This window comes from Gorilla gorilla, chromosome 8, assembly GCF_029281585.2.
Source record: "Gorilla gorilla gorilla isolate KB3781 chromosome 8, NHGRI_mGorGor1-v2.1_pri, whole genome shotgun sequence".
In the NCBI taxonomy this organism is placed as follows: domain Eukaryota; kingdom Metazoa; phylum Chordata; class Mammalia; order Primates; family Hominidae; genus Gorilla; species Gorilla gorilla.
The window spans coordinates 110,952,973-110,978,803 of NC_073232.2; the positions used below are offsets into that span (position 1 = coordinate 110,952,973).

The 25,831-nt window shown below is 38.2% G+C and overlaps 1 protein-coding gene across 4 annotated transcripts in view; it reads right to left on the bottom strand.

The window, feature by feature from the left end:
- HPSE2 (heparanase 2 (inactive)) overlaps window positions 1–25,831 on the bottom strand; it is an 840,195-nt gene that overhangs the window by 225,480 nt on the left and 588,884 nt on the right. For all 4 annotated transcript variants that reach the window (XM_019034330.3, XM_004049925.4, XM_019034328.3 and 1 more), the window contains one exon: window positions 20,354–20,401. In XM_019034330.3, coding sequence (XP_018889875.1) covers window positions 20,354–20,401 — 48 coding nt within the window. The remainder of the gene's footprint in view (window positions 1–20,353; window positions 20,402–25,831) is intronic.

The following is a 25,831-nucleotide window of genomic DNA, read 5'->3' on the forward strand; positions in this document are numbered from 1 at the left end:
CAGAAAGGCAGATTACCTCAAGAGAGCAGGGGAGCATGTGACTCATCCACCCACAGCCACACACAAACTCAATTATCATCTTCCTGGCCTTCTCCTTTGGACCAGGTGTTTATACTCAGCCTGTCTGTCTGGGTAAATGCTTTCAAAGTGCATTCAAGTGGGAGCTGACTGATTTCTTGTATTTTTTTTTCTGTAAAACAGATTATGAAATATACCTATTAAAAAGAAGTAGTGAGGGAAGGTGCAGGGGAAAAAGCATGAACTCCACTCCATAGATAGACCTCAGTTAAATCCTGGACCACCATTTACTACCTGTGAGTACTTAGACAAGTTATCCACTCTCTCTAAAGCATACTTACCCCATGGAGGAAGATGGTGTTAATGATATTTGTCTTGCTAGAGAGGTACTTCTCAACTTCATGTACATATGAAACACCTGGGGAATCTTATTAAAATACAGATTTCTACTCAGTAGGTCCAGGTTGGGGCTCAAGAGTCCCCCTTTTTAGAAACTCCCAGGTCATGCGGATGCTGTTGGTCTGGACCACACTTTAATACCAAGGTAGGAAGGTCTTTCAAGGATTTAACTTTATATAAAGAAGCTACAACAATATTTGGCACATGGAAGGCTTTCAATTAATGTTATTTCTTACCTTTTATTTTCATCATCCTCACTCCCATACAGTATATTACACAAAACACTAATGTGCATGCAAGAACTTCTATTTCTCTGAGGATATGCATTTTGAGACAGCAAAATAGAATTCCAATTACATAAAATCTCCCCACTCTTTTATTCTAAAATGAAGAGAGAAATGGAAAAGAAAGATGGCTAGATTGGTTGGGAATAATGGAAAGTCCTCCCTAGAAAGTGGCTGTGCTTTTGACAGTAGCAGCCTTCCAGATAAAAAGCACTGAGAACTTGATAAAAGCAACTGAAGACATGAGAACAGTAATCACATCTTCCATTTAGCTTTTGGAAAATTCTTAATATAACATAGTTTACACCATTGGCATGGCTCTTGCCAAGGAAGAAAATAATTCAGAAATAATAAATGTTTTCATCTCAGGATTGTGTATAAAAGTCAAAAATATATAGAGAAGAAAATAGCCAGGCGCAATGACTCAGGTCTGTAATCCCAGCACTTTGGGAGGCTGAGGTGGGCAGACCACCTGAGGTCAGGAGTTCGAGACCAGCCTGGCCAACATGGTGAAACCCTGTCTTTACTAAAAACACACACACACAAAAATAGCCAGGTGTGGTGGTGTGGGCCTGTAATCTCAGCTACTTGGGAGGCTGAGGCAGGAGAACCACTTGAACCTGGGAAGTGGAGGCTGCAGTGAGCTGAGATCACACCAGTGCACTCCACCCTGGGCGACAGAGAAGAAAATAGCAAATTCAAAGAGCCACCACTACATGAATGTGTTCTATGGATCATTTTAAAGATTCTACAACATACTAAACATTTAGAAATGTGACTTTCACAACAATGATAATAATTATAAAAAATGTATTAAACACTTGGGATTGCACATATGATGCTAGATGCTTTACATGCATCATCTCATTTCTCTTCACAATAACACTGTGTAGTGGGAACTGTTACGACACCTAAAAACCTCTCTCACCTTGAAGCCTTCTATCTAGCTGCTCCCTCTGCCTGGAACATACTTCCCTAAGGTGTCTGCTTAGCTACCTCCCTCACTTCTTTTACGTCTGTGTTCAGATCTCACCTTCTAAAAGATCACTCTATTTTACAAATGTAAAAGCTGAAATTCAGTGCAATAAATGACCTGTCCAAGATAAATATGTATTGGAGCCAGAATTCAAAACCAGATAGTCTGACTCCAGACTAGTGCAATACTTGTGTAACAGATGAATAAAGAAAGTAAGGGGCTGGACACAGTGGCTCACACCTGTAATCCCAGCACAGGAGGGAGGCCAAGGCGGGAGGACTGCTTGAACCCAGCAGTTTGAGACCAGCCTAAGCAACACAGTGAGATCCCTGTCTCCACACACACACACACACACACACACACACACACAATAACCAGCCATGGTGGCACACACCTGTCATCCCAGCTACTTGGGAGGCTGAGGTGGGAGGATAACTTAAGCCCAGGAGGTTGGAGCTACAGTGAACTATGATTATGCTACTGCCACTACACTCCAGCATGGGTGACAGCATAAGACCTCTATCTAAGAAAGAAAGTGAGACAGAAAAAAGAAAGAGAGGGTTGGCCTGTAATTCTAGAACTTTGCTGAGGTGGGAGGATTGCGTGAGCCCAGGAGTTTGAGAACAGCCTGGGAAATTTTTCTGTAGAGATATCAAGACCCATCTCTACAAACATTTTTTAAAAAATTAGCTGGTGCAGTGGTGCACAACTGTAGTTCCAGCTACTTTAGAGGCTGAAGGGGGAGGTTTGCTTGAGCCCAGGAGATAGAGGCTGCAGTGAGCTTTGATTGTGCCACTGCCTGGGTGACAGAGCAAAACACTGCCTCAAAGAAAAAAAAAAAGGAAGTGAGGGCTAAACCCTTTGAAGGGTAGATTGGGGATTTCATGCCTAGTAAGTCTTTAACAATAGCCCTTTTAACATCCATACATTTAACACATGCCCCTGATACAATGTATGCGATGTGCTTGGGAAGCTTTAATGAGTGGCCAGTGTTATTAACTACGTGCAAGGTCCTAAACCAGTTTCTCAAACTTTCCCTCCTTAGGCAGGGAGATACCTGTGAACAGAGCTGGAGTTTGCTCAGACTGTTGTTCAGAGTTTTAAACACTGTATAGCGCTCCAGCCTTACTCTTCAAGTAAAACCCAGAAAGATGCAACTTTGTTTATCCCATGGCTTTGAATACTTGCTGGACCTACATCTAGGTCTCCACGAAATACTGTTCCCTTTTGGAGAGTACAGCCCCAGGCCCTTCTAGAAAGAATCATTACAATTTCTTAAGGCCACTACCTTAGTCAGTGAGCCAGAAGAAATCAATTAGCTCATGAGGCAGGATCTTTCTCCTTTGGCTAACTGATGACCTGCAGTGAACTAACTGGGCAAGAATCTGGAGAAAGAAAAGGAGGTAAAAGGGCTGAGATATTTGGCAGGGAGTGTAGAGGAGAGGATTCATGTAGAACACTGTTCACTGACTAGGGGGTTACTATGAGGGGACCCCTAGAGATCTAGGCCATGAGACTCTACATTTAGATATAGAGCTTAGGTCCAAGGGAGTTAGACAGAGAGTATAAAGTTCACTTTTTTGCTCTCCTGACTGTGTTTTGGATTTTATTGTGCGTGCATAGTATTCTCTTTCTTAAAACAAATCACTCTTTTTGCTTCTTTAACCTGCTTTTAGAAAGTTGTCCTTTTCTTTCTGTTCCATTTTCTCTCTCTTTTTTTTTTTTCAGCTAAGTTCCATATGTCATTAATGGTTCCCTTTCCTCCCTTTCCCTTTTAAATCATCTGCAGCAGATATTTGTCTAGTCATAGTTCTGTCTGGAGCCTACGAGAATTTTCTCCCTATGGAGTCCTTACTTCCTCCACCAGGAGCACCTCTCCCTTTCTACCATCTCTTTCAGAAGAAAGAAAATAAGCTATACTTGTAGAAGTGGTCACTAGAGGGAGAAACTCCTTGCTAACTAAGCTTCCTGGGGTGAGGGATTTTGTTTCTTTCTATTCCCTTGTCTATTCATAACATCTATCACAGTGCCTGCACATAGTAGGTGCTCAGTAACTATCTTTTGAATGAATTAATAAATAAAATGTAACAGGGTTACCCCACAGAACCATCTAGTTTCCTCCTTTGGCTGAAATGGCCATAGGCAAAAGCCTTGTAATATCTGTAGAATGTATAAAAATGCTCAGAAATATGGGCTAAACATCTGTATATTCTACAGTGAGACACTTCCATAATTACAGACAGATTGTGAGGGATCTAGAAAAAAAGAAGGAAACTCACATTTTATGAGGGCTCAATGTATTGTATGTACTGAGCCAAACGCTTTTCATATGTTACCTTATTTAGTCTTCATGATAGTTTTGTGAAATGGACATTAACCCCACTTAACAGATGGGGAAACTGAGCTCTGAAGGATTTATTTTTTCTCAAGGCCACAAATCTACTAAAGGTCAGAGGGATTCTGACCAGGCCTATTTGACTTGAAAGGCCTTGTTGTTTCTACCAAACCATACTATACAAGAGATAGATAATCTATGCTAGAGACAGATAACCTCTAAAAATAGTGGTGGATTTTTGACAAAAAATTGTGATGGATTTCTTTAGCTTTTCTTTTTAAGCAGAATTTTTGCTTAACAAGTCATTCTAATGTCCCATTACCCTTGGAAATGTTCATGAATTTCCAGTAGATGCTATTATTAGAGTCATTTTGCTCACGTTTACTTATATTGTGGGATAATTCATAGCTGCTCTTTCAATGACTTTTGAAAGTGTTCATTTTTAGGCTTTAAACATAGCTAAAAATCTGAATTATCAAATCGATCTCTTAAAGCCTACAGCTGCAGTATACCCACCATATTTTGTTTTTCTGCAACAGCAGAAGTGAAGAATGATGAATGTAAGTGTGGACTAAGACCAAAGAGAGAAAAAGTGCTGACTTTTATATAAGAGAAAAATGTATTGAGAATTAGATGACTTGAAACTATGACTTTCAGTATAAAGGGCAGGAATTTTCTAAAGGCCAATTCCCAGGACAATTTTTCTTACATTTTTCCCCCCATCCACATGTCAGAGAAGAAGCTACTGAAGAAAGTTTTATGCCAAAAAATGTGATGATGGATGTATTCTGAGAAATCAGATCCAGGCAGCCATCTTCTATGGTACTGGTGCTCAAGCTTTAATGCACATCAGAATCACCTGGAGGGTGATTAAAATAGACTGCAGGGTCCCATTCCCGAAGTTTATGGGGCCTGAAAATCTGCATTTCTCACAGGTTCTCAGGTGATGCTGATCTAGAAACTACACTTAGAGTGTGCTCCATGGAGTTTAAGCACCCAGGGGTTATTGTGCTGAGTCAGGTGTCTCCAGGGCAGTAGTAGTTCAGACTCACCTAATGAACTTCTTAAAAATACTGATGTCTGGATCACACAGCCAGAAATTTTGTTTTGTTTTTTACTTCTTTTGGTCTCTGGTGGAGGTTCTTAAAAATTTTTTTGGTCTCTGGTGGGAGCTAGGCACTGGGAACATCTGAGTTTGGCTAACTCGATAAATATTAAAAATTAATTTCATATTTTTTGGAGATAAAATTGTAATTTGCCTTATTAAAAATAATCCGAGAGAGAGAAAAAAATGCAGAAAGTAGGATTTCAGGTTAAAATGGTGGTTTAAGTACAGGCATTTACTAAAGCTGTCTCCCTAAACACCACCAAAACAATAGTAACAGAACCAAAACAAACAAACAAACAAAAAACCCAGGGCATTAGCTCACAAGGTCTAAAAGAATTGGGCAAGAAAAACAGCAATAAAAATGTTGGTATTAGAAAACAGAAGGAAGAGTGGTAACTATCTTAGCTGACCAGAGAAAGTTGAATTATATACCTGTGGTGAGGGAAGTCTAAAAGTTGCTGATTCTTGTGACAGAACCCCACAAAATCTCAGGAGCTGGAAATACCATGTGTCTTTGAGAATGAGGGGATGCATGGAGTGAAACAGGAGAAATGAAAGGCAATTAGACCTGCAGATTCCAATCCTCACTCTACATCAGCAGTTCTCCAGGGAATGGTCCAGGGACTCTTGGAGGTCCCTAAGACCCCTTCAGTAGTCCTTGAGATCAAAACTATTTTCATAACAATACCAAGACATTATTTGCCTTTTTCATTCTCACCTCTCATGAGTGCACAGCGGCATTTTCCAGAGTCCATATGACATGTGACAATGTCATTGCTCTGACAATTAATGGAATGTATGCTTGTATATCCTTGTTTTCTAGGCTTTTTTAAGGTATGGTTTTGGAGTATACGTATATATGTTTTCAAAGGTTGACTCAGTTTGCTCTCAATACTTTCTACTGTGTTTTTTTTAAAATAAGCTATTTTTATACCTGCTATAACCAGTGTAAGCTCATAAACATCCAATAAGTTATTATTTTGAAGTCCTAATGTTTTTCTTGTGCCTACATGGAAATAAGAACACTTTGTGGGATTATTTTAGTTTTCGTTTTCTGAGAAATAGGGTCTTGCTCTGTTGCCCAGGGTGGAGTGCAGTGGTGTGATCATAGCTCACTATATAACCTCCAACTTCTGGGCTCAAGAGGTCCTCTTGCCTCAGTGTCCTGTGTAGCTAGAACTATATGCACGCCACCACACCCGGCTAATTTTTTTTTTATTGTTTTTGTAAAGATGGGCTAGTCTCAAACCCCTTGACTCAAGAAATTCTCCTGCCACAGCCTCCCAAAGTGCTGGAATTACAGGCATGAGCCACTGGGCCCAGCCATGTTATTTTGTTTTCCAATAACATTGAAACATTTTTTGAAAACTGATTTTTAAATTTAGAAAAGCATCTTAGAGGGTAAGTTATTGTGCTGCATTGACTGGAAAAATACACACAGTAGCTCAGAGATTAAAAGAGCTTTGTACAGTTGATATTGCTGAATGCCCATTGGATGAAAAGTTATTAAAATAAATCATACCCAGTGGCACTTCCCAACAATTCAATAACTTGTTAAATGAAATATTTAGTTGCAAACATGAAGACAAAGTTACTATCTTGTTAGTAAAAGTGTACTTTTCCTTACAAATGGATAAATCTATAGACATAGTTTTTTTTTCTTGTATCTATCCAGTATCAGCACTATTATTGATCAAGATCATTTATGTGAATGCTTGGAAATAAATACAAGTGATGATGAAATATATAAAGTGTTAAATCATTTATTTGACTCTCATGGTTTGTATTGGAAAAACTATGTTAACATTTGGACCGACTGTTTAAAGCAACAGTGGGTAAAACTGCAGGTACCTTAGCACAAATCAAGTCAGGAACATCAAACTGTACTGGTGGTCATTGTCACATACTTGGAATAAAACAAAAATGTCACTTTCACTTAAGAATGTCCTTGATAAAGTAATTAAAGTTAATTTTATTGAGTACACATATAAAAAAATTCTGTGTAACTAAATGGGAAATACACATACTTTGCTCCATTAGCAAAATATGGTTGTTGTCTTGAGGAAAAGCACTTGTATGATTGAGCTGCAAACTGAATTGGTCATTTGTTATTTTTATTTTTTTGACACAGGATCTCACTCTGTCATCCAGGTTGGAGATCAGAGGCATGATCTCGGCTCACTGTAACCTCCGCCTCCTGGGCTCAAGCAATCCTCCTATCTCAGCCCCCAGAATAACTGGGACTACAGGTGCATGCCACCACGCCCAGCTATTTTTTGTATTTTTAGTAGAGACAGGGTTTCTCTACTAAGAGATGTTGGCCAGGCTGGTCTCAAACTCCTGGGCTCAAGTGATCCACCCACCTCAGCCTTCCAAAGTGCTGGGGTTACAGGTGTGAGCCACCATGCCTGCCCCTGAATTGGTCATTTTTTTTTAATGGAATAACTTTTTCACTTGAAACAATTAAAGACAAATTATTTAGAGTTGGCTTTTGAAAGATACTTTCTCAAAAATGAACAAAGTGAGCTTGTCGAGAAAAACATCTGATAAAACCTGTGGCTGATTATAAAATTTGAGCTGTTAAGTGAAAATTAAAATTTTCAAAAATTTGTATCTGCCCCCGTGAACTTGTCAGCTTTTCAAAACTTCAAGACTTCTGACTAGATAAGTGGTGATACCAGTGAATGTGATTTAAAAAAATATTTTATAATGAAATGCGTCAACATTTGGAACATCTTTATAACTCATAACTGGTTTTGTAATATTTTCCAAATGACCAATTCATGATGTTATAAAATCATGCATGGGTAAAAGGTCTATTCCAAGTACAAGACCAGTGGAATTTGATACATTACAACATGAAAAGTTCATGCATATGGTTTAATAGTCCACATTGTAACTAACTTTTAAGAAACTATCACTTGTTGAATTTTGTTATAGTATATGAGAACAGCTACAATTACCTGAAAAGGATATTCAAATACACCTCTTTTTTTCCAGCTACCTCTCTCTATGAGGTCAAATTTTCTTCATATTCTTAAACAAACCAAAATGACACATTTCTACAGAATGCAAAAGATATGGGAATCCACGTGTCTTCAATTAAGTCAGATATTGAATAGATTTGTGAGAATATAAAATAATGTCACTCTTGTAACTAATTGTTCTGGTTTTGGAAAATATACTTTCCACAAGAATATTTATGTTAAAATGTAATGGGCTTATTATTTTTAAGTAAATAAATATTTTAAAATGTGTTTTAATTGTAATACAGATGCTCCTTGACTTACTGTGGGGTTATGTCATAATAAACCTATTGTAAATTCAAAATACCACGTGCATTTAATGCACCTAATCTACCTGACATAGTTTGGATGTCCCCTTCAAATCTCCTGTTGAAATGTAATCCTCAGTGTTGGAGTTGGGGCCTGGTGGGAGGTGACTGGATCATGGGGGCGGATTTCTCATGAATGGTTTAGCACCATCCTCTTGGTGCTATCCTTGTGATGGTTAGGGATTTCTCCCAAGATCTGGTTGTTGAAAAGTGTGTGGCACTCTCCCCTTCTCTGTCTCTTGTTTCTGCTGTCATCATGTGATGTGTGTGCTCCCACTTTGCATTCCACCATGAGTGAAAGTTCCCTGAGTCCTCCCAGAAGTGAGCAGATGCCAGCACAATGCTTGTACAACCTGCAGAACTGTTAGCCAATTAAACCTCTTTTCTTTATAAGTTACTCTGTCTCGGGTGTTTATAGCAATATAAGAACAGCCAAACACACAACCAAACATCATACCATACCTTAACCTACCTTGAATGTGCTTGTGACACCTATGTTAGCCTAGAGTTGGGCAAAATCATCTGGTAACACAATACAGAGTATTGGTTGCTTACCCTCATGATCAGGTGGCTGACTGGCAGCTGTGGCTCACTGGCCCCTTCCCACCATTGTGAGAGGATATCATACTACATATCATTAGGCCAGGAAAAGATCAAAATTTGAAATTTGAAGTATATTTTCTACTGAATGCATATCACTTTCACACCATGGTAAAGTCACAAAGTTGTGTCAAGCCGTTGTAAGTTGGGACCCATTTATATAGTCTATAAACATGATCCACATAAACAAAAGTGATTTGGAGTCCTTAATATTTTTAAAGAGTGAAAAGGGTCCTGAGACAAAAAAGTTGGGAAACCACTTCCCTATGTAGTTAACAAACTGCCTCATTTCCAAGAAAGCAGAGTGCTAGAGACTGAACTACAGTCAGGACCATCAAGCACAGTGAAGGCAGAGGGTAATCACAATGAAACCTAGAGGATTATGTGAAAGGCCATATTCTAAGCAATAACACATCCAGCCCTTTCTCTCAGATGTGAGTATGCTAGAAGATTTATACTTCCAAAATGGTAGAATAGAGAATTCTTCTCTGGAACAACTAAATATCCCAAGAGAAAAGATGAACAGATATGGACAGTTAAGAATCCCCTAATGACCTAATCAGATCACCTTATGTAGACTGTTACTAGTTAAAAAGAAATGTCTATAAACAAAATCATCCAATCACCTTTTTATGCCTCTCTCCTAAATAAGAGTAGAGATTCAGGGACCATCAGATATTTGAGGAAAAGGTTTAAAGTCAAAGCCAGGGAGTAAGACAAATAGGGAGAAGAGGGAAGGACATAGAGGAAATAACAGTAATTCAGGGACCATGAAAAAAAAAAACTACCTACTGGAAAAGCAAAGAAAGCAACTGAGTGGAGAAAAGAAAAAAAGAGGAAAGAAAGAAAAAAGAAAAAATAGGAAAAGAAGATAAATAAAACTAAAATTGATATCCTTAGAGAGAAAATAGAAGGCATTGCATCCAAAAACAAGAAAACAAGCTATAAAAGGGACATTTTGAGGAATAAAAAAGAGCTTTTGGAAGTTAGAATATGATAGCAACATGTAAGTTTCAACAGAAAATTTAGGTGATTAAGGAGGTTTATCAGAAAAGAGAGGAAAAGTAAAGAAGAGAAAATATATAAAAATTAGAGTACTGTTTGAGGAATTCCAATATCTGACTAATAAAAATTTCAGAAGGAATGCACAAAAAAGGAAAGAATGACATTATCAAAGAAAAAATTAACATGAAAATTTCCCTAAACTGAAGGGCACTAATTTCAGATTGACAGGGTCTAACCACATACCTAGCGAACAGAATAAAAAGAGAGCCAAATAAAAGATCACTAGGAACAGGGAGAAGATCTTAAAAGTATCAAGACAGAAAAAAAGCAGGACCAAGAAAAGGATTGGAAATTTTAAAAGGTACTGGATTTCTCAATAGTTAAAGGAAAACTAAGATGAAATGGAACAAAAGCATCAAAATCTGAGGGAAATCTATGTGCATCCAAAATATAAATCAAACTCTACTACAGGGTCTCAACGTGTTGACCTCTCATTTATCTTTTCTCAGGAAGTTCTTGGAAGAATTGCTTCACCAAAATGAGGGAGTAAACCTCAAAAAAGGGCACAAATCCAACAAACAAGAGTCAAAAAGAATCCCCAGGATAATGGTGAAGGGCACTCCCAGGACAACAGCTGTTCAGGAAACACAGCAATCAACCCGTCCAGATGGGAACAGAAGGAGGGATGGCTCCAGGAGCAGATATCTCCAAGGAGAAGATGAAACTGATGGTTACCTGAGGTGTCTGCATATAGAAACAGGAGATTTACTACTCTGGTACAGTTTAGGGATGAATTTAGAATAGATTAATAGGAAGCTAAGCAAATAAAAAAAGAGATAGTTAATAAATAACTCCAGGGTAAACAAAAGTTGTGAAAGAAAGAAAATGTCATCATAGCATACCACATGTCCCTGCTGTGAATAATATTTACATAGTAACAAAAATGTAAACCATGAATTCTGACCAATATTTAAGATATAAACTCTTGGAGGATGAGAAAAGTATGTAAATAAGTAAGTTTGGGTGTATGAATGGTTAGGAGGTATGAGAGCTAAATTCTCATCTTCCATAGGAGCATCAGACCGTTACTTAGAAACATGAAAGCAGATGTCAGAAGTGCCTAACACTGGGAAGGTTGCTTCTGGAGTGGGGAAATTTGGAGTGGGAAGGGAGGAGCTGGGCACTGATGATTTTAAAATTATAAACAAAAATGTATTAGAAGCTCATTACCAAAAAAAAGGAAACTACACAAAAGTAAAAATAAGAAAAAAGATTCCCTATACTTCCTACATCCAAGGATTAACACTCCTAACAAAATTATTTCCCATTTATGTTTGTCATATATATTTTCAAAGCAATATATTATTTCATAATAAATAAGTATATTTGTTTAGGTGTAATAGGTTAGGTTCTTTACCCATATTTTATTAGAAAAAATTTCAAAGTGGAAAGAACTGTATAAGGAACATCATCTATCCTTTACTAGGTTCTGCATTTAACAGTTTACTGTACTTGTTTTTCATAAATATATCAGTCCGTCTATCCTTCTATACATCCATTGATCCATTGTATATTTTGAGGCATTTCAACATAAGTTGCTGACTTTGGTACACTTCATCCTGAACACGTCATCAGGCAAACAACTAATCAGAGTTTAATATCTATTTATGGTTCTTTTTCTTACGCAATTTTACATATAATGAGATACATGAATCTTAAGCATATCATTTGATAAATTTTGATTAAATGCATACTCCTGCATAACACAAAACCCTATCAAAATGTGGGACATTGAAATCACTCCAGAAAATTCCCTCATGCCCTTTCCTTCTCAATTTGTATCCCTACCCCGACACTCACTAAAGCAATGCACTGATTTTAAAAATTTATTCCAAAACTTCACATAACTGAAATAATAGAAATGTGCTTTTTTATAAGCCTTTTTCACTCAGCATATTGAGGTTCATCCATGTTGTGGCATATATCATTAGTTTATTTCTTTATCTTGCTGAGTAGTATCCCTTTGTATGACTGCACAATGATTTGTTTATCCATTCTCCTTCTGATGAACACCCGGGCTTTTACAAATTTTTGCCTATTAAGAATAAAACTGCTATAAACGTCTTGTAAAAGTTTTTTTTGGTGGCATATGTTTTCATTTCCTTTGGGTAAATAACTAGAAGTGGAACTGCTTTGTCATAGGACAGGCATATACTTAGTTATACAAGAAACTGCCAGATTTTCCAAAATGAACCAGATATTGCAGGATTTTAAGAATTTTAAATCTTATATCATTTTTGTAAGTTGTATTTTTCAAAGAATTTATCTACTTTGTCAAATTTGTTGGTATAAAGCTGTTCATAGTAATCCCTTGCAGTATTTTTAATGTCTGTGCAATCTGTAGTAAGAATCCCTCTTTCATTCTTGATACTTGCAATTTTGTACTTTACTTCTCATTCTTTCTCTGTTTTTCTGTCTAGGGTTTTTCACATTTGTTAATCTACTCATAGAAACATTCTGGTTTTGTAAATTTTCTCTACCACTTGTCTAACTTCTGCTTTATTGATTTCTGCTTATATCTTTATTTCCTTCGTTTTACTTAGTTTGTGCTTAGTTTGTTCTTTTAATAGCTTCTTCAGATAGAAATGGAGATCATTGCTTGTAAGTGTTTCTTTTCTAACATAAGCATATTAGACTATAAATTTCTCTCCAAGTTCTGCTTTTGCTGGATTCCACAAATTTTGATATATTGTATTTTCATAATCATTTCAAAATAGTTTTCTACCTTTTCTCATGATTTATTCTTTGATTCATAGATTATTTATTTATTTAGAGATGGGATCTTGCTCTGTCGCCAAGGCTAGGTTGCAGTGGCATGATCATAGCTCACTGTAGCCTCAAACTCCTGGATTCAAGGGACCCTCCTGCCTCAGCCTTCTAAGTACCTGGGACTACAGGCACAAGCCACCATGCCCAGCAAATTTTTTTAAATTCTCCTTAGAGACGGAAGTCTCGCTATGTTGCTCAGGTTGGCCTCAAACTCCTTGCCTCAAGTGATCCTCCCACTGCAGCCTCCCAAGTAGCTGGGATTACAGGCACATATATTATTTTGAAGTGTGTTATTTATTTCCAAATATTTAGGCATTTTATAGATATTTTTGTTACTAATACCTAACTTAATTTCTTTGTCATCCCAAACCATACTCTGCATTATTTCAATTGTTTCAAATTTATTGAGACTTGTTTTACAGTTGAGCATATGGTCCAACTTGGTTAATGTTCTATGTACACTTGAAAAAAATGTGGTTCAACTGCATTCTGTAAATGTGAATTGTCAGTCTGTTTGACAGTGTTATTAAAATCTGCTATATCCTTACTGTATTTATTTTAATCTAGTCCTGTTAATTACTGAAAGAAGTGTTTCTAAATTTCCAACTATGATAGTGGATTTTTCTATTTTTTTCTCCTTTTGTTGTAATTTTTTTCTTTGTATATTTTGAATCTCTTTTCTTCAGTACTGTATTTGATTGCTGCTCTAAACAAATCATCACAAACAGTAGCTTAAAGCAATCCAAATTTATTCTCTTATAGTTCCACAGGTTAGAAATCAATATGGGTCTCACTGGCCTAAAATCAAAGTATGTGGAAGGCTATCTTTCTTTTGGAGATGCTAAGGGAAAATCCATATTCTTGCCTTTTCTGGCTTCTATGGGATACCTGCAATCATTGGTTCTTGTTCCTCTTCCTCTATCTTCAAATCCAGCAATTGTAGGTCAAGTCCTGCTAACATTGCATTTCTCTAACCTCCTCTCTATTAAAACTCCCTATGCCTCCTCTTTATGCCTTCCTCTTCTACTCTTGTGGTTATATTGGGTCCCTCTGGATATTCCAGAATAAGCTCCTTACTTTAAAGTCAGATGATTAGCAACTAATTCCATCTGCAACCTTAATTCCCCTTTGCCATATAATGTAACATATTTACAGGTTCTAGAGATTAGAATGCAGATATCTTTGGGGGAGGTTGGGGGAGGTTCATTATTCTGCCTATCACAGGACAATACATTTACGATTATTATGTCTTCCTGATGAATTGATCCTTGTATCGCTATGAATAATCTCCTTTTCTCTGGTAATCCTCCTTTTTTTGAAGCCTACTTTGCCTGAAATTAATATAGCCTCACCAGCTTTTTATGATAACTGCTTGCATGACATATTATTCTCATCCTTTTATTTTCAATCTGTGTCTTTATATTTAAAGTGTGTCTCTTGTAGGCAGAATATAATTGAGTCTTCTATAGCATCCAGTCTGACAATCTTTGCCTTTTAATTACACTGTTTAGAACATTTACACTTAGTATAATTATTGATATAATCATGGTTCAGTCTATCATTTTGCTATTTGATTTTTTTCCCATTTATTTTTTGTTCCTCTCTTTGTCCTTGCTTTTTTGAGGTTAATTCAGTATTTCTTATTTTAATACTAATATGGCTTTTCGGCTATACTTTTTGTCATTATTTTTAAAGGGACTGCTGTAGTAATATAATTTTCACCCTTGCTTATCAGTCTTCTCAGAGTAAATATTGTACTACTTATATAAAAGAACGTTGTAATACTATAATTCCATTTACTGACTCCTCTTTTTCTCATCCTTTGTGGTATTATTGCCATGTATTTTTACATCTACATATATTATCAACCCCATAATACAATTTATATTTTTGCATGAATCATTATTTTGTAAATAAATTGGGGAAAAAGTAGCCTTTTATATTTAGCCACAAATGTACCATTTCCAATGTTCTTCATTATTTTTTGAGATCCAAGTTTCCTTCTGGTGCTACTGACTTTCTGTCTGAAGAATTTCCTTTAGCATTTCTTTTTTTTTTTTTTTTTTGAGGCAGAATCTTGCTCTGTTGCCCAGGCTGGAGTGCAATGACACTATCTCGGCTAACTGCAACCTCCGCCTCTCGGGTTCAAGTGATTCTCCTGCCTCAGCCTCCTGAGTAGCTGGGATTACAGGTACTTGCCACCAGCCCGGCTGATATTTGGATTTTTTAGTAGAGACAGGGTTTCACCATGTTTATCAGGCTGGTCTTGAACTCCTGACCTCAGGTGATCCACCTGTCTCAGCCTCCCAAAGTGTTCGGATTACAGGCATGAGCCACCGTGCCTGGTCTCCTTTAGTATTTCTTGCAACACAGATCTACTGGCTTTCATTGATAAAAAAAAGTCTTTATTTAATTTTCATTTTTGAAGAATATTTTTGCTGGATATAGAATTCTGGCTTTACATTTTTTTCTTTATCACTTTAAGAATATTGTTCTGTTGTATTCTGTCCTCCATTGTTTCTGATGTCAAATAAGTCATCCTTTTCCCTATATATGAAGTGTTATTTTTGTCTGAATGCTTTAAAGATTTTTACGTTATTTTTGTTCTCAGCAGTTTGAGTATAATGTGCCCTGATAAAATTTTCTTTGTATTTCTCCATCTTAGGGTTTACCTAGCTTCCTGAATCTGTAAATTAATATTTTCCACCAAAATTGGGAGAAGTTCAGCTTTGATTTAAAAAAAAAATTTCTGCCACATTTTCTTTTTCCTGTTCGTCTGAACTCTAATTGTGCATATGTTAGGCTATTTGGTATTAGCAATGAGGTCACTGACACTTTGTCCGTTTTTTTCCACTGCTTTTTCCTTTCTGTTCTTTAAGTTGTATAATTTCTGTTGCTCAGTATGCACGTTTACTCTTTCTTCTGTGGTTTCCAATCTCTTGACAAGCCCATCCAGTGAGTTTCCATTTCAGATACTCTTCTTTTCACTTCAAGAATTCCATTTGGTTCTTTTTTATAGTTTCCATTTCACTGCTGATATTTCTCCAGGCTAATATTTCTCAATATGGATATTTTCCCCATAACTCTATGAATATATAATATGAGTTATAATAGCTTCTTTAAAATCCTTGTCAGCTAATTCTAATACCTGGGTCATCTCAAGGTTTCTATTTATTGCTTATCCTCTTCATCATGGTCATATTTTCCTGTTTCTTTGCATGTCTGGTAATGTTTTTATTGTATGTAGCATAGTGTGGATGATATACTACAGAGATAGAAGAATGCTGATTTTGAATCTAGCAGGAAGTTAAATGAATGACTGATCTTCTTGTTCTTGTGAAGGCATCAGTTTATGACTTTTTTGGACAAGTCTGTTTTGGTTATATTTGAGTCTTAGAGCAAATCCTTAGTCTTGAGACAGACTTTACACCTAAGGCATAACTCTTTTAGATTTCACTGGATAAAAACAAGGTGTTTATCAAGTCCTTCTAAATTTGTGACATTCAAATTCCAACCTCTGTCTCTCATGTGACAAATGGCAGCTGAAATCTCTGTTCAACTTTTTCAGACTTCCAGCTGTTTCTTTTCACTAGGCTCCTTGGAATGTCTCATGAATATATACATTTCAGGGATCAGACAAAGATTTGAGGGAAGTTTATATGCATATTTTGTATTTTTACCTTGGAGTTCCTTCTTTTTGAGATTTCCACCCTCAATTTCCAGCCTCTGACTCCTTCTCCTTGACACTTCAAGCCAATATGAGCATGCATTTCTGTTGGAGTTCTAGTTACCTCCTGATGCATGAATTGTTAAATAACTACAGAGAAGGCCGGGTGCGGTGGCTCATGCCTGTAATCCCAGCACTTTGGGAGGCCAAGGCGGGTGGATCATGAGGTCAGGAGATCAAGACCATCCTGGCTAACATGGTGAAACCCCATCTCTAATAAACATGCAAAAAAATTAGCCTGGCGTGGTGGTGGGTACCTGTAGTCCCAGCTACTCGGGAGGCTGAGGCAGGAGAATGGCATGAACTGGGAGGCGGAGCTTGCAGTGAGCCAAGATCTTGCCATTGCACTCCAGCCTGGGTGACAGAGCAAGACTCCATCTCAAAATAATAAATAAAAATAATAATAATAACTGCAGTGAAAAAGTCAAATAAAAGTAGATCTCATGCAGTACTGTTCACTTCTTTCAAAGGTTGAATACTTTCCTTTGGTTTCTGCCTTTTTTGGTCATAAGCCAGTGGTTTTTTTTTTAATACTTTATATTTTATCATTGCTCTCTATATAAGGGTTATTACAATACAAGCTACTCCACTATATTTGTTATTATACTTTCATCTTAATAACTTTTTCTGGGTTTTCTAAACGGGTTGGTGGGCAGGACCAATTATTAAGTCATATATTTTGGTCCACAAGATATAGCAAACCCAAGAATATGCTTCCAAATCAAAATAGTCAAACTACAGAGATCTGTTTATTCATGACTTCAGACTTAGAATTTGGGCTGTTCAAGCTCCAAGCTCAACATCCCAATACTGAATTGATTCTTCGGGCCATCTATATGTAGTGACAAATGACAAATTCTATGTTAGTCTCCCCCACCCTTTTTTTTTCTAACAATGTCCCTCAATTTCTTTACATTATTAGGACATCTTCACCTCAGTATTTCTCAGGATTGAAGAAATGTGGCATTTGGCTTTAATTTTCATGAAGTCCTCCTGGCCAGAATTGCCTGGGATTCTTCCATGACTTTTCCAAGTCTTCACTGAAAACTATGGCTGGAAAGGATAAATTGTAGATTCCAGGTGCTATTTGTCCTCTAATGAATGCTGATCCTGGAGCCAAAAGAAATACAACCCCCTGCTTGCTTTTTAGGGTATTTTTGGAGTAGTTGCAAACAGTGATATTTATCTGGAGATATGGCCAATATTTTTTAAGTAGTCAATAAACAAAATGTATTTATTAAAAATGTATTTTTGCATCATAAAAATAATACTGTGCTCATTTCATTCCATTTGTGCCAGGAAGAGTACTTGAATAGAAAAGAAAAGCTTTCTCTTATCCCTCCCTGTCAGCCATAATAATTAAAGCCATACATTCTTAGCCAATAATATTTTTATGCTGATATCATTATCTTTCTCCACAAATCCTATAAATTCTTAAAGGTTCAGCCTTTATACTACGTTATCCAGATAGCCTTTTTGGTGAGGACACTGAACAGAGTTTCAGTAAAGGGACATTATCTTGTTATCAAAGCAGTAGTAGTTAAGACAATAACCCTTGGAGTGAGACAGACACAACTTTAAGTCCAACATTTTCCACTTTCTGTGTAATCTTTGGATTTTCTACAATTTCCTCTAAGTTAAAGTAAAATAGAGATAAAAATAGTCCCTAAATCATTTGGTTGTTGTGAGGATCAGATACAATAAGGCATATAAAGTTTAAGAACAGTTCCTGGTACATTGTTATTTTTATTGTCATTGTTATTTTTTCCACATAGTAAATACCTAATAAACTATTGTCTAAATAAGTACTTGGTGAATTGAATAAGTGCCATTATGGTAGAAGAGAAAAACAAACAAATTACAAAAACAAGTCATAAGGAAAAAAGTAATTATAAATTATTATAAGTGCTATTAAAAAAGAACTAAGAAAAAGAATGAAATGGGGGACCTGTTTTTGGATAGAATCATCAGGGAAGGCCTCTCCAGGAAATGACATGTAAGGTGAGACTTAAAAGATGAAAAGGAGCTGGCCACACGAAGAGTAGGGAGAACAGCATTTCAGGCAGAAGGACTAGCATATACAGAGATTCAGAGGCAGATATGCACATGGACCTGAAAGAACTGAAAGACCACTAGTGAGCTGGGACAGAATAAGGGCAGAGTGGCACCAGATGAAATCAGAAAGTAGCAGAGGCCAAACACAAAAGGCCAGTGTGGAGAGTTTGGCTTTTGCTCCAAGTGCAAAGGAGAGACATTGTGGGTTTTCAAGCAAGGGAACGACAAGATCCTCTGGCTTACTCAATCCATGACTCACAAAAACAAACTGAAGGCCGGGCGCGGTGGCTCACGCCTGTAATCCCAGCATTTTGGGAGGCTGAGGTGGGTGGATCACGAGGTCAGGAGATCAAGACCATCCTGGCTAACATAGTGAAACCCCGTCTCTACTAAAAAATACAAAAAATTATCTTGGCGTGGGGGCGGGCGCCTGTAGTCCCAGCTACTTGGGAGGCTGAGACAGGAGATTGGCGTGAACCCAGGAGGCGGAGCTTGCAGTGAGCCGAGATCGCGCCACTGCACTCCAGCCTGGGCGACAGAGTGAGACTCTGTCTCAAAAAAACAAACAAACAAACTGAAGAAGAATAAGAATTTCTGAAAATATTTGGAACTTGTTTTTTAGGGAACTTAAGAATATAAATGTAGACTGAAATATTTCCCATTATGATTGAAGTTATTGATTGCCAGCAAACAAAAACACTTTAGGTGGGGAACTTTTCTTCAGAGGGAGAAGCAATCTTTAATAAAGATTTAATCCACTCCATTTTCTTTCACATCTGTAATGAATCCACAGTGGATAGTGTGACCCACTTCAAACAGAGGATAGACAGAAGGAGTACATACGCTAGGCAGGAAGGGTTAGAGTAACTGAGAAAGAGGGCCATTGCCAAGGCCTATGAGGGCCCTGAGTAAAAGCACAGTCTGAGTTGAGAGCACCACATTAGACAAGAGATGATTTGGAAGATATTGTGAAATAGATTTCTCAGAGAAAGGAAGAACAGGATTCCAGTATACAATTAGTGAGACATTGACTGTTAAGGGCTGGACCTTCTGGTACAAATGCCCTAAGGGAACTTATAGAATATTTAAATTTATTTATCAGATAATTGTATTTTTCATTATCCTGCAGTAACAGGTCTTTTCCATTGTAAGATTCTTCCTGCAATGTTTGAGTTTATTCCCTTTCTTGAAGCTGCTTCATCTTGATACTCTTTTTTTTAAAAAAAAGCTGCTTCATTTTAGAGACTCACTTGGTAATAATTAAGACCACTGACATTAATATAACAAAATGTTTCTATTTTCCCATGATATATTGAGCAATTAAAATTATTGCCTGTCATATACAAGGAAATTTATTCCCAAAGGAAAAGCCTATGGGAAAACAGTGGCATGCTCAGATCCCCATTATCTGTTCACTGATGACAGATTAATTTAAAAGGGTACATAATAGCTGAAATCTCCAAAATGCGTTAGTTGTTTTCTTAAATTTTTCTGAAAACAACCAAACAAAATTATAGTACTATGAGACAGTATGTGCCATAAAAACAACTTTGGAGTTACTTTTAAATTTTTTCCTGGAGGATGAAGGATAGCTTATTAAATGTCAGTTATGAACTTAGTGACAACTAATTATCTTTCATTTCACAGCAGCTGATAATAAGAGCAAAAATGGTGAATACCTACTGTTGCCAGGTAACTGCATCTACTGTACTTCCTGCCACCTTCATGAATCTGTAAGGAATAGAAAGAAAAAAGATATTACAACTTAGATTAAACCACATCCCCTAAATCAAAAGGAAATAAACTGAGACAGATTAGACCAATCCTTAAGCAGGTATGCTTTCTGAGAGGATCCTCCATAGCCACAATCATGGCCTAGACACAGCTATTGGAGGTCAAACTATACAGAAAGTGAAAGTAACCATACTTTCAGCTCCCCACACATCCCTCACCATCTGGAAATCAAAATCCCAATAAGGCATTCTATCTACATCTGTCTTCCCAAGCCCACGCCTGATGACTCCCACATCAATTTCCTCATAACCAAAACTTGTCTGTCCCATTTCCTATTCTCTAAGGACTCCAATCTCTGCTAGGAAACAAACAGGAATATTTCCCAAGGATGACAGCAAAAAAGATGCCTTTGAAAAACTTCAGGCTTTCCTAGAGCGAGCATGGGAAAACCCAGTTTATTTATACAAGTAAAAAGTACCATCAAATATGCCCCAGTGAGAGGCTGCCACATCTGTCTCAGCGTAGAAAGTTGAGCAGCACAAAGAGAAATCTATCATCTACTTTTGGAGCAGCTAAGTAGAGTACTGAGTGTTATCTGACAATCATGCTCAGCTCAAAAGGTAAACCAGACTTGGTTCCGTGCAGTTAAGCACACATCAAAGCCTTGCCAGCAGTTCCCCACCTTCTGTGTTTCTGGAGGCTTCAGGAAAATCAATAGGCCAAGAGGATGCATCTGGGGGCCCAAAGATGACACAGAGTCTCTCATAAATTGCATGTTTGTGAATAACTCAATTACCTACCTCCTCCCTATCCACATGTTCTGAGGCCATGTGCTATCATGGTTATAACTACTAGTTGAGGGAGTCATTACCCAGGCACAGGAAACCAAAAGGAGTATCTCAGCTCTTTAAGATATTCCTTTCAGTCTGGAGACCCTGGTGGGGAACTTTTCTTCAGAAGGAGAAGCAATCTTTAATGGTACTTCTTAACTGAAGAATTCTTCCTCCAGGGAGAAGGATGGTGTTTTGTCTAGAAGGCCCTATCTCTACGTTACCCCAGCATAATCTTGCAAGGCAGATGCATGTTGCTCATGCTGTGTGGGTTGCTGTGTATTGCCTAAACAGAGGCTCTGATTTGCTGTGACAGCAGAAGAGAATTGAGTCTCTCTGGAGGAGTACATAAGAGAAACATAGGGCTGGATGCCAGGACTGTTGGTTAGCATTAAAGTGAAGTTTATAAAAGGAGAGGAAAAGAAGAAGGGGAAGGACAGGATGGGTCTGAGAAAGGGGGAAGAAAGAGAGAAGGAAGAGGAGGAGGAGGAGAAGGAGGACGAGGACGGAGGATGAGAAGGAAACAGAAGCCCTGGCTTGGCCTTTGGCTGAATGGTTTTGCCTTTCTTTCTCCAGTACGATTCAGCAGTCCTCAAGCAAGAAAGTAGAAAATGACACATGGGAATGATCGAGGAATAGAACTGGTTTGATGGGCAGGGCCAAAATGTCAACGTGGGCTGGAGGGAATATAACATTTACTACGTACCTACTGAGTGCCAGCCATTCACATGTTATTTCTTATAATTCTTAAAAATGCCTTGCTTGGTAAGGTGGATATTGTCAGTTCCATTATATAGATTACCAGCTTCCCTACTGCCTAGAGAAGTACATCTCCTAACACTCCAAATAGCCAATTTTTGATGGAGTCATGCCACCCCTCCTAGCAGCAGTCATTGGGAAGCGTGGCACAGATATCCTCTGCTTTTGAAGCCCATGGATTTCTCTTCCTCTTTATCTCATCTCCTTTCCCCAGCCCAGGACAATCTCTTTTGAGGTTGGGAGAGTAGCTCCAATCTCCTCACTATTTCTGGCCCTATGCCTCTAAAATTCCTCTTCTGGAATTCAAAAGCCAGAAAGACTCATGCAGTACTTGCCTTTTCCTCCTGTCACGCGCTATCCTGTCATAGGCACACAACCAGCTCTTAAATGGATAGAAGGAAAATTGAAAAATACAAGGAGAAAGAAAACAGATTAATATTCAAAATATTATCCCTGCCATCTATGCCACTCTAAGCAGGGAAGATCTGATAATAATCTTAGAAGTAGGATGGCCCAAGAATAAAGAGGAAGAGACGAAATTTTGTACCTCCTTCTCAGATATTCCAAAAATTAAAAAACCTAGACAATCTTAGACACAAATGTCATTTCAAAGAAAGAAATGTAAAAACAAATGTTTACATGGAATTTACTTCTCCAAAATAATTTCTAAAATCTCTGAAATAGAAATATTTTATGTAGGGACAGGGCCAAGATAGCCAACTAGAAGCAGAGATGATCGGAGGCTCCCATAAAAAAAAAAAAAAAAAAAAAAACAAACAAACCATAATAGCGAGCCAATCCTGCACCAACAACCAAGGTATTCAGTTTCTGTCATCAGAACTGACTAGGCAGCTGGCGTGACCCACAGAGAGGAAGGAAGAGCAGTGTGGTGCTGCAGCCCACCTGAGAGCCACACAGGGCAGGGAAGCCCCGATCCTCAGTCAGGAAAGGCAGTCAGTGAGTGTGCTACCCAGCCTGGGAAAATGTGCTTTTTCCATGGAACTGTGTAAACCCATGGATTGGAAGATCCCATTTATGAGCCCACACCACTGGGGCGAGGGTCCCAACCATGGAGCTGCGTAGATTCTCAACAGCCACTAAGCTAGAGTCTGCTTAAGCCTGCTGACCTCCCAGGAGGAGGGGTGACCAGCACCACAGCTGTGGCTCCCTGCTGTCTAAGCCTTTGAGCTCCTTAGGGGAGGGGCGACAGCCAACTCTGGGACCCATAGCTGCCTAACACACTAAGCTCCCAGGGTGGGGGAAGGCCGGCAGCCATCTCTACAGCTCCAGGCTATGCTTTTCCCCTGCTGGAGCCATGAATAGGGCCTGAACTGAACCCCCAGTGAACCACAGCAGCCCTATAGAACAGGGACCTGACCACTGCAAGAAAAACAAACAAACAGAAGCAAAAACAACAGCATCAACAAAAAAATGTCCCACAAAAACCCCATCCAAGGGTGAGCAGCCTCAAAGATCGATAGTAGACAAACTCATGAAGATGAGAAAGAAGCAGTGAAAAAAAACACTGGAAACCCAAAAGGCCAGAGTGCCTCTTCTCCTCTAAATGATCACAGTGCCTCTCCAGCAAGGGCACAGAACTGGACAGAGGATGCGATGGATGAATTGACAGAAGTAGGCTTCAGAAGGTGGGTAACAACAAACTCCGCTGAGCTCAAGGAGCATGTTCTAACCCAGTGCAAAGAAGCTAAGAATCTTGATTAAAGGGTACAGGAGCTGCTAACTACCATAAGCAGTTTAGAGAGGAACATAAATAACTTGAAGGAGCTGAAAAACACAGCATGAGAACGTTGTGAAGTATACACAAGCATCAACAGCCAAATCAACCAAGTGGAAGAAAGAATATCAGAGTTTGAAGACCATCTTGCTGAAATAAGGCATGCAGACAAGAATAGAGAAAAAAGAATGAAAAGGAATGAACAAAACCTCTGGGAAATATGGGACTATGTAAAAAGACCGAACATATGACTGACTGGAGTACCTGAAAGAGACGGGGAAAATGAAACCAAGTTGGAAAACACACTTCAGGATATTATCCAGAAAAACTTCCCCAACCTAGCAAGATAGGCCAACATTCAAATTCAGGAAATACAAAGAACCCCACTAAGATAACCTACGAGAAGATCAACCCCAAGACACGTAATGATCAGATTCCTCAAGGTCAAAATGAAGGAAAAAATCTTAAGGGCAGCCAGAGAGAAAGGCCAGGTCACCTACAAAGGGACTACAATCAGACTAACAGTGGTCCTCTCAGCAGAAACCCTACAAGCCAGAAGAGAGTGGGGGCCAATATTCAACATTCTTAAACCAACAAAGATCAAAAGAGACAAAGAAGGCCATTACCTAATGGCAAAGGGATCAATTCAACAAGAAGAGCTACCTATCCTAAATATATATGCACCCAATACAGGAGCACCCAGATTCATAAAGCAAGTACTGAGTGACCTACAAAGAGACTTAGACTCGCACACAATAATAATGGGAGACTTTAACACCCCACTGTCAACATTAGACAGATCAACGAAGACAGAAAGTTAACAAGGATACCCAGGAATTGAACTCAGCTCTGCACCAAGCGGACCTAATAGACATCTACAGAACTCTCCACCCCAAATCAACAGAATATACATTTTTTTCAGCACCACACCACACCTATTCCAAAATTGACCACATAGTTGGAAGTAAAGCTCTCCTCAGCAAATGTAAAAGAACAGAAATTATAACAAACTCTCTCAGACCACAGTGCAATCAAACCAGAACTCAGGATTAAGAATCTCACTCAAAACCACTCAACTACATGGAAACTGAACAACCTGCTCCTGAATGACTACTGGGTACATAACGAAATGAAGGCAGAAATAAAGATGTTCTTTGAAACCAACGAGAACAAAGACACAACATACCAGAATCTCTGGGACACATTCAAAGCAGTGTGCAGAGGGAAATTTATAGCACTAAATGCCCACAAGAGAAAGCAGGAAAGATCTAAAATTCACACCCTAACATCACAATTAAAAGAACTAGAAAAGCAAGAGCAAACACATTCAAAAGCTAGCAGAAGGCAAGAAATAACTAAAATCAGAGCAGAAATGAAGGAAATAGAGACACAAAAAACCCTTCAAAAAATTAATGAATCCAGGAGCTGGTTTTCTGAAAGGATCAACAAAACTGATAGACTGCTAGCAAGACTAATAAAGAAGAAAAGAGAGAAGAATCAAATAGACGCAATAAAAAATGATAAAGGGGATATCACCACCGATCCCACAGAAATACAAACTACCATCAGAGACTACTACAAACACCTCTACGCAAATAAACTAGAAAATCTAGAAGAAATGGATAAATTCCTTGACACATACACCCTCCCAAGACTAAACCAGGAAGAAGTTGACTCTCTGAATAGACCAATGACAGGCTCTGAAATTGTGGCAATAATCAACAGCTTACCAAACAAAAAGAGTCCAGGACCAGATGGATTCACAGCCGAATTCTACCAGAGGTACAAGGAGGAGCTGGTACCATTCCTTCTGAAACTATTCCAATCAATGGAAAAAGAGGGAATCCTCCCTAACTCATTTTATGAGGCCAGCATCATCCTGACACCAAAGCCTGGCAGAGACACAACAAAAAAAGAGAATTTTAGACCAATATCCTTGATGAACATTGATGCAAAAATCCTCAATAAAATACCGGCAAACCGAATCCAGCAGCACATCAAAAAGCTTATCCACCATGATCAAGTGGGCTTCATCCCTGGGATGCAAGGCTGGTTCAATATATGCAAATCAATAAATGTAATCCAGCATATAAACAGAACCAA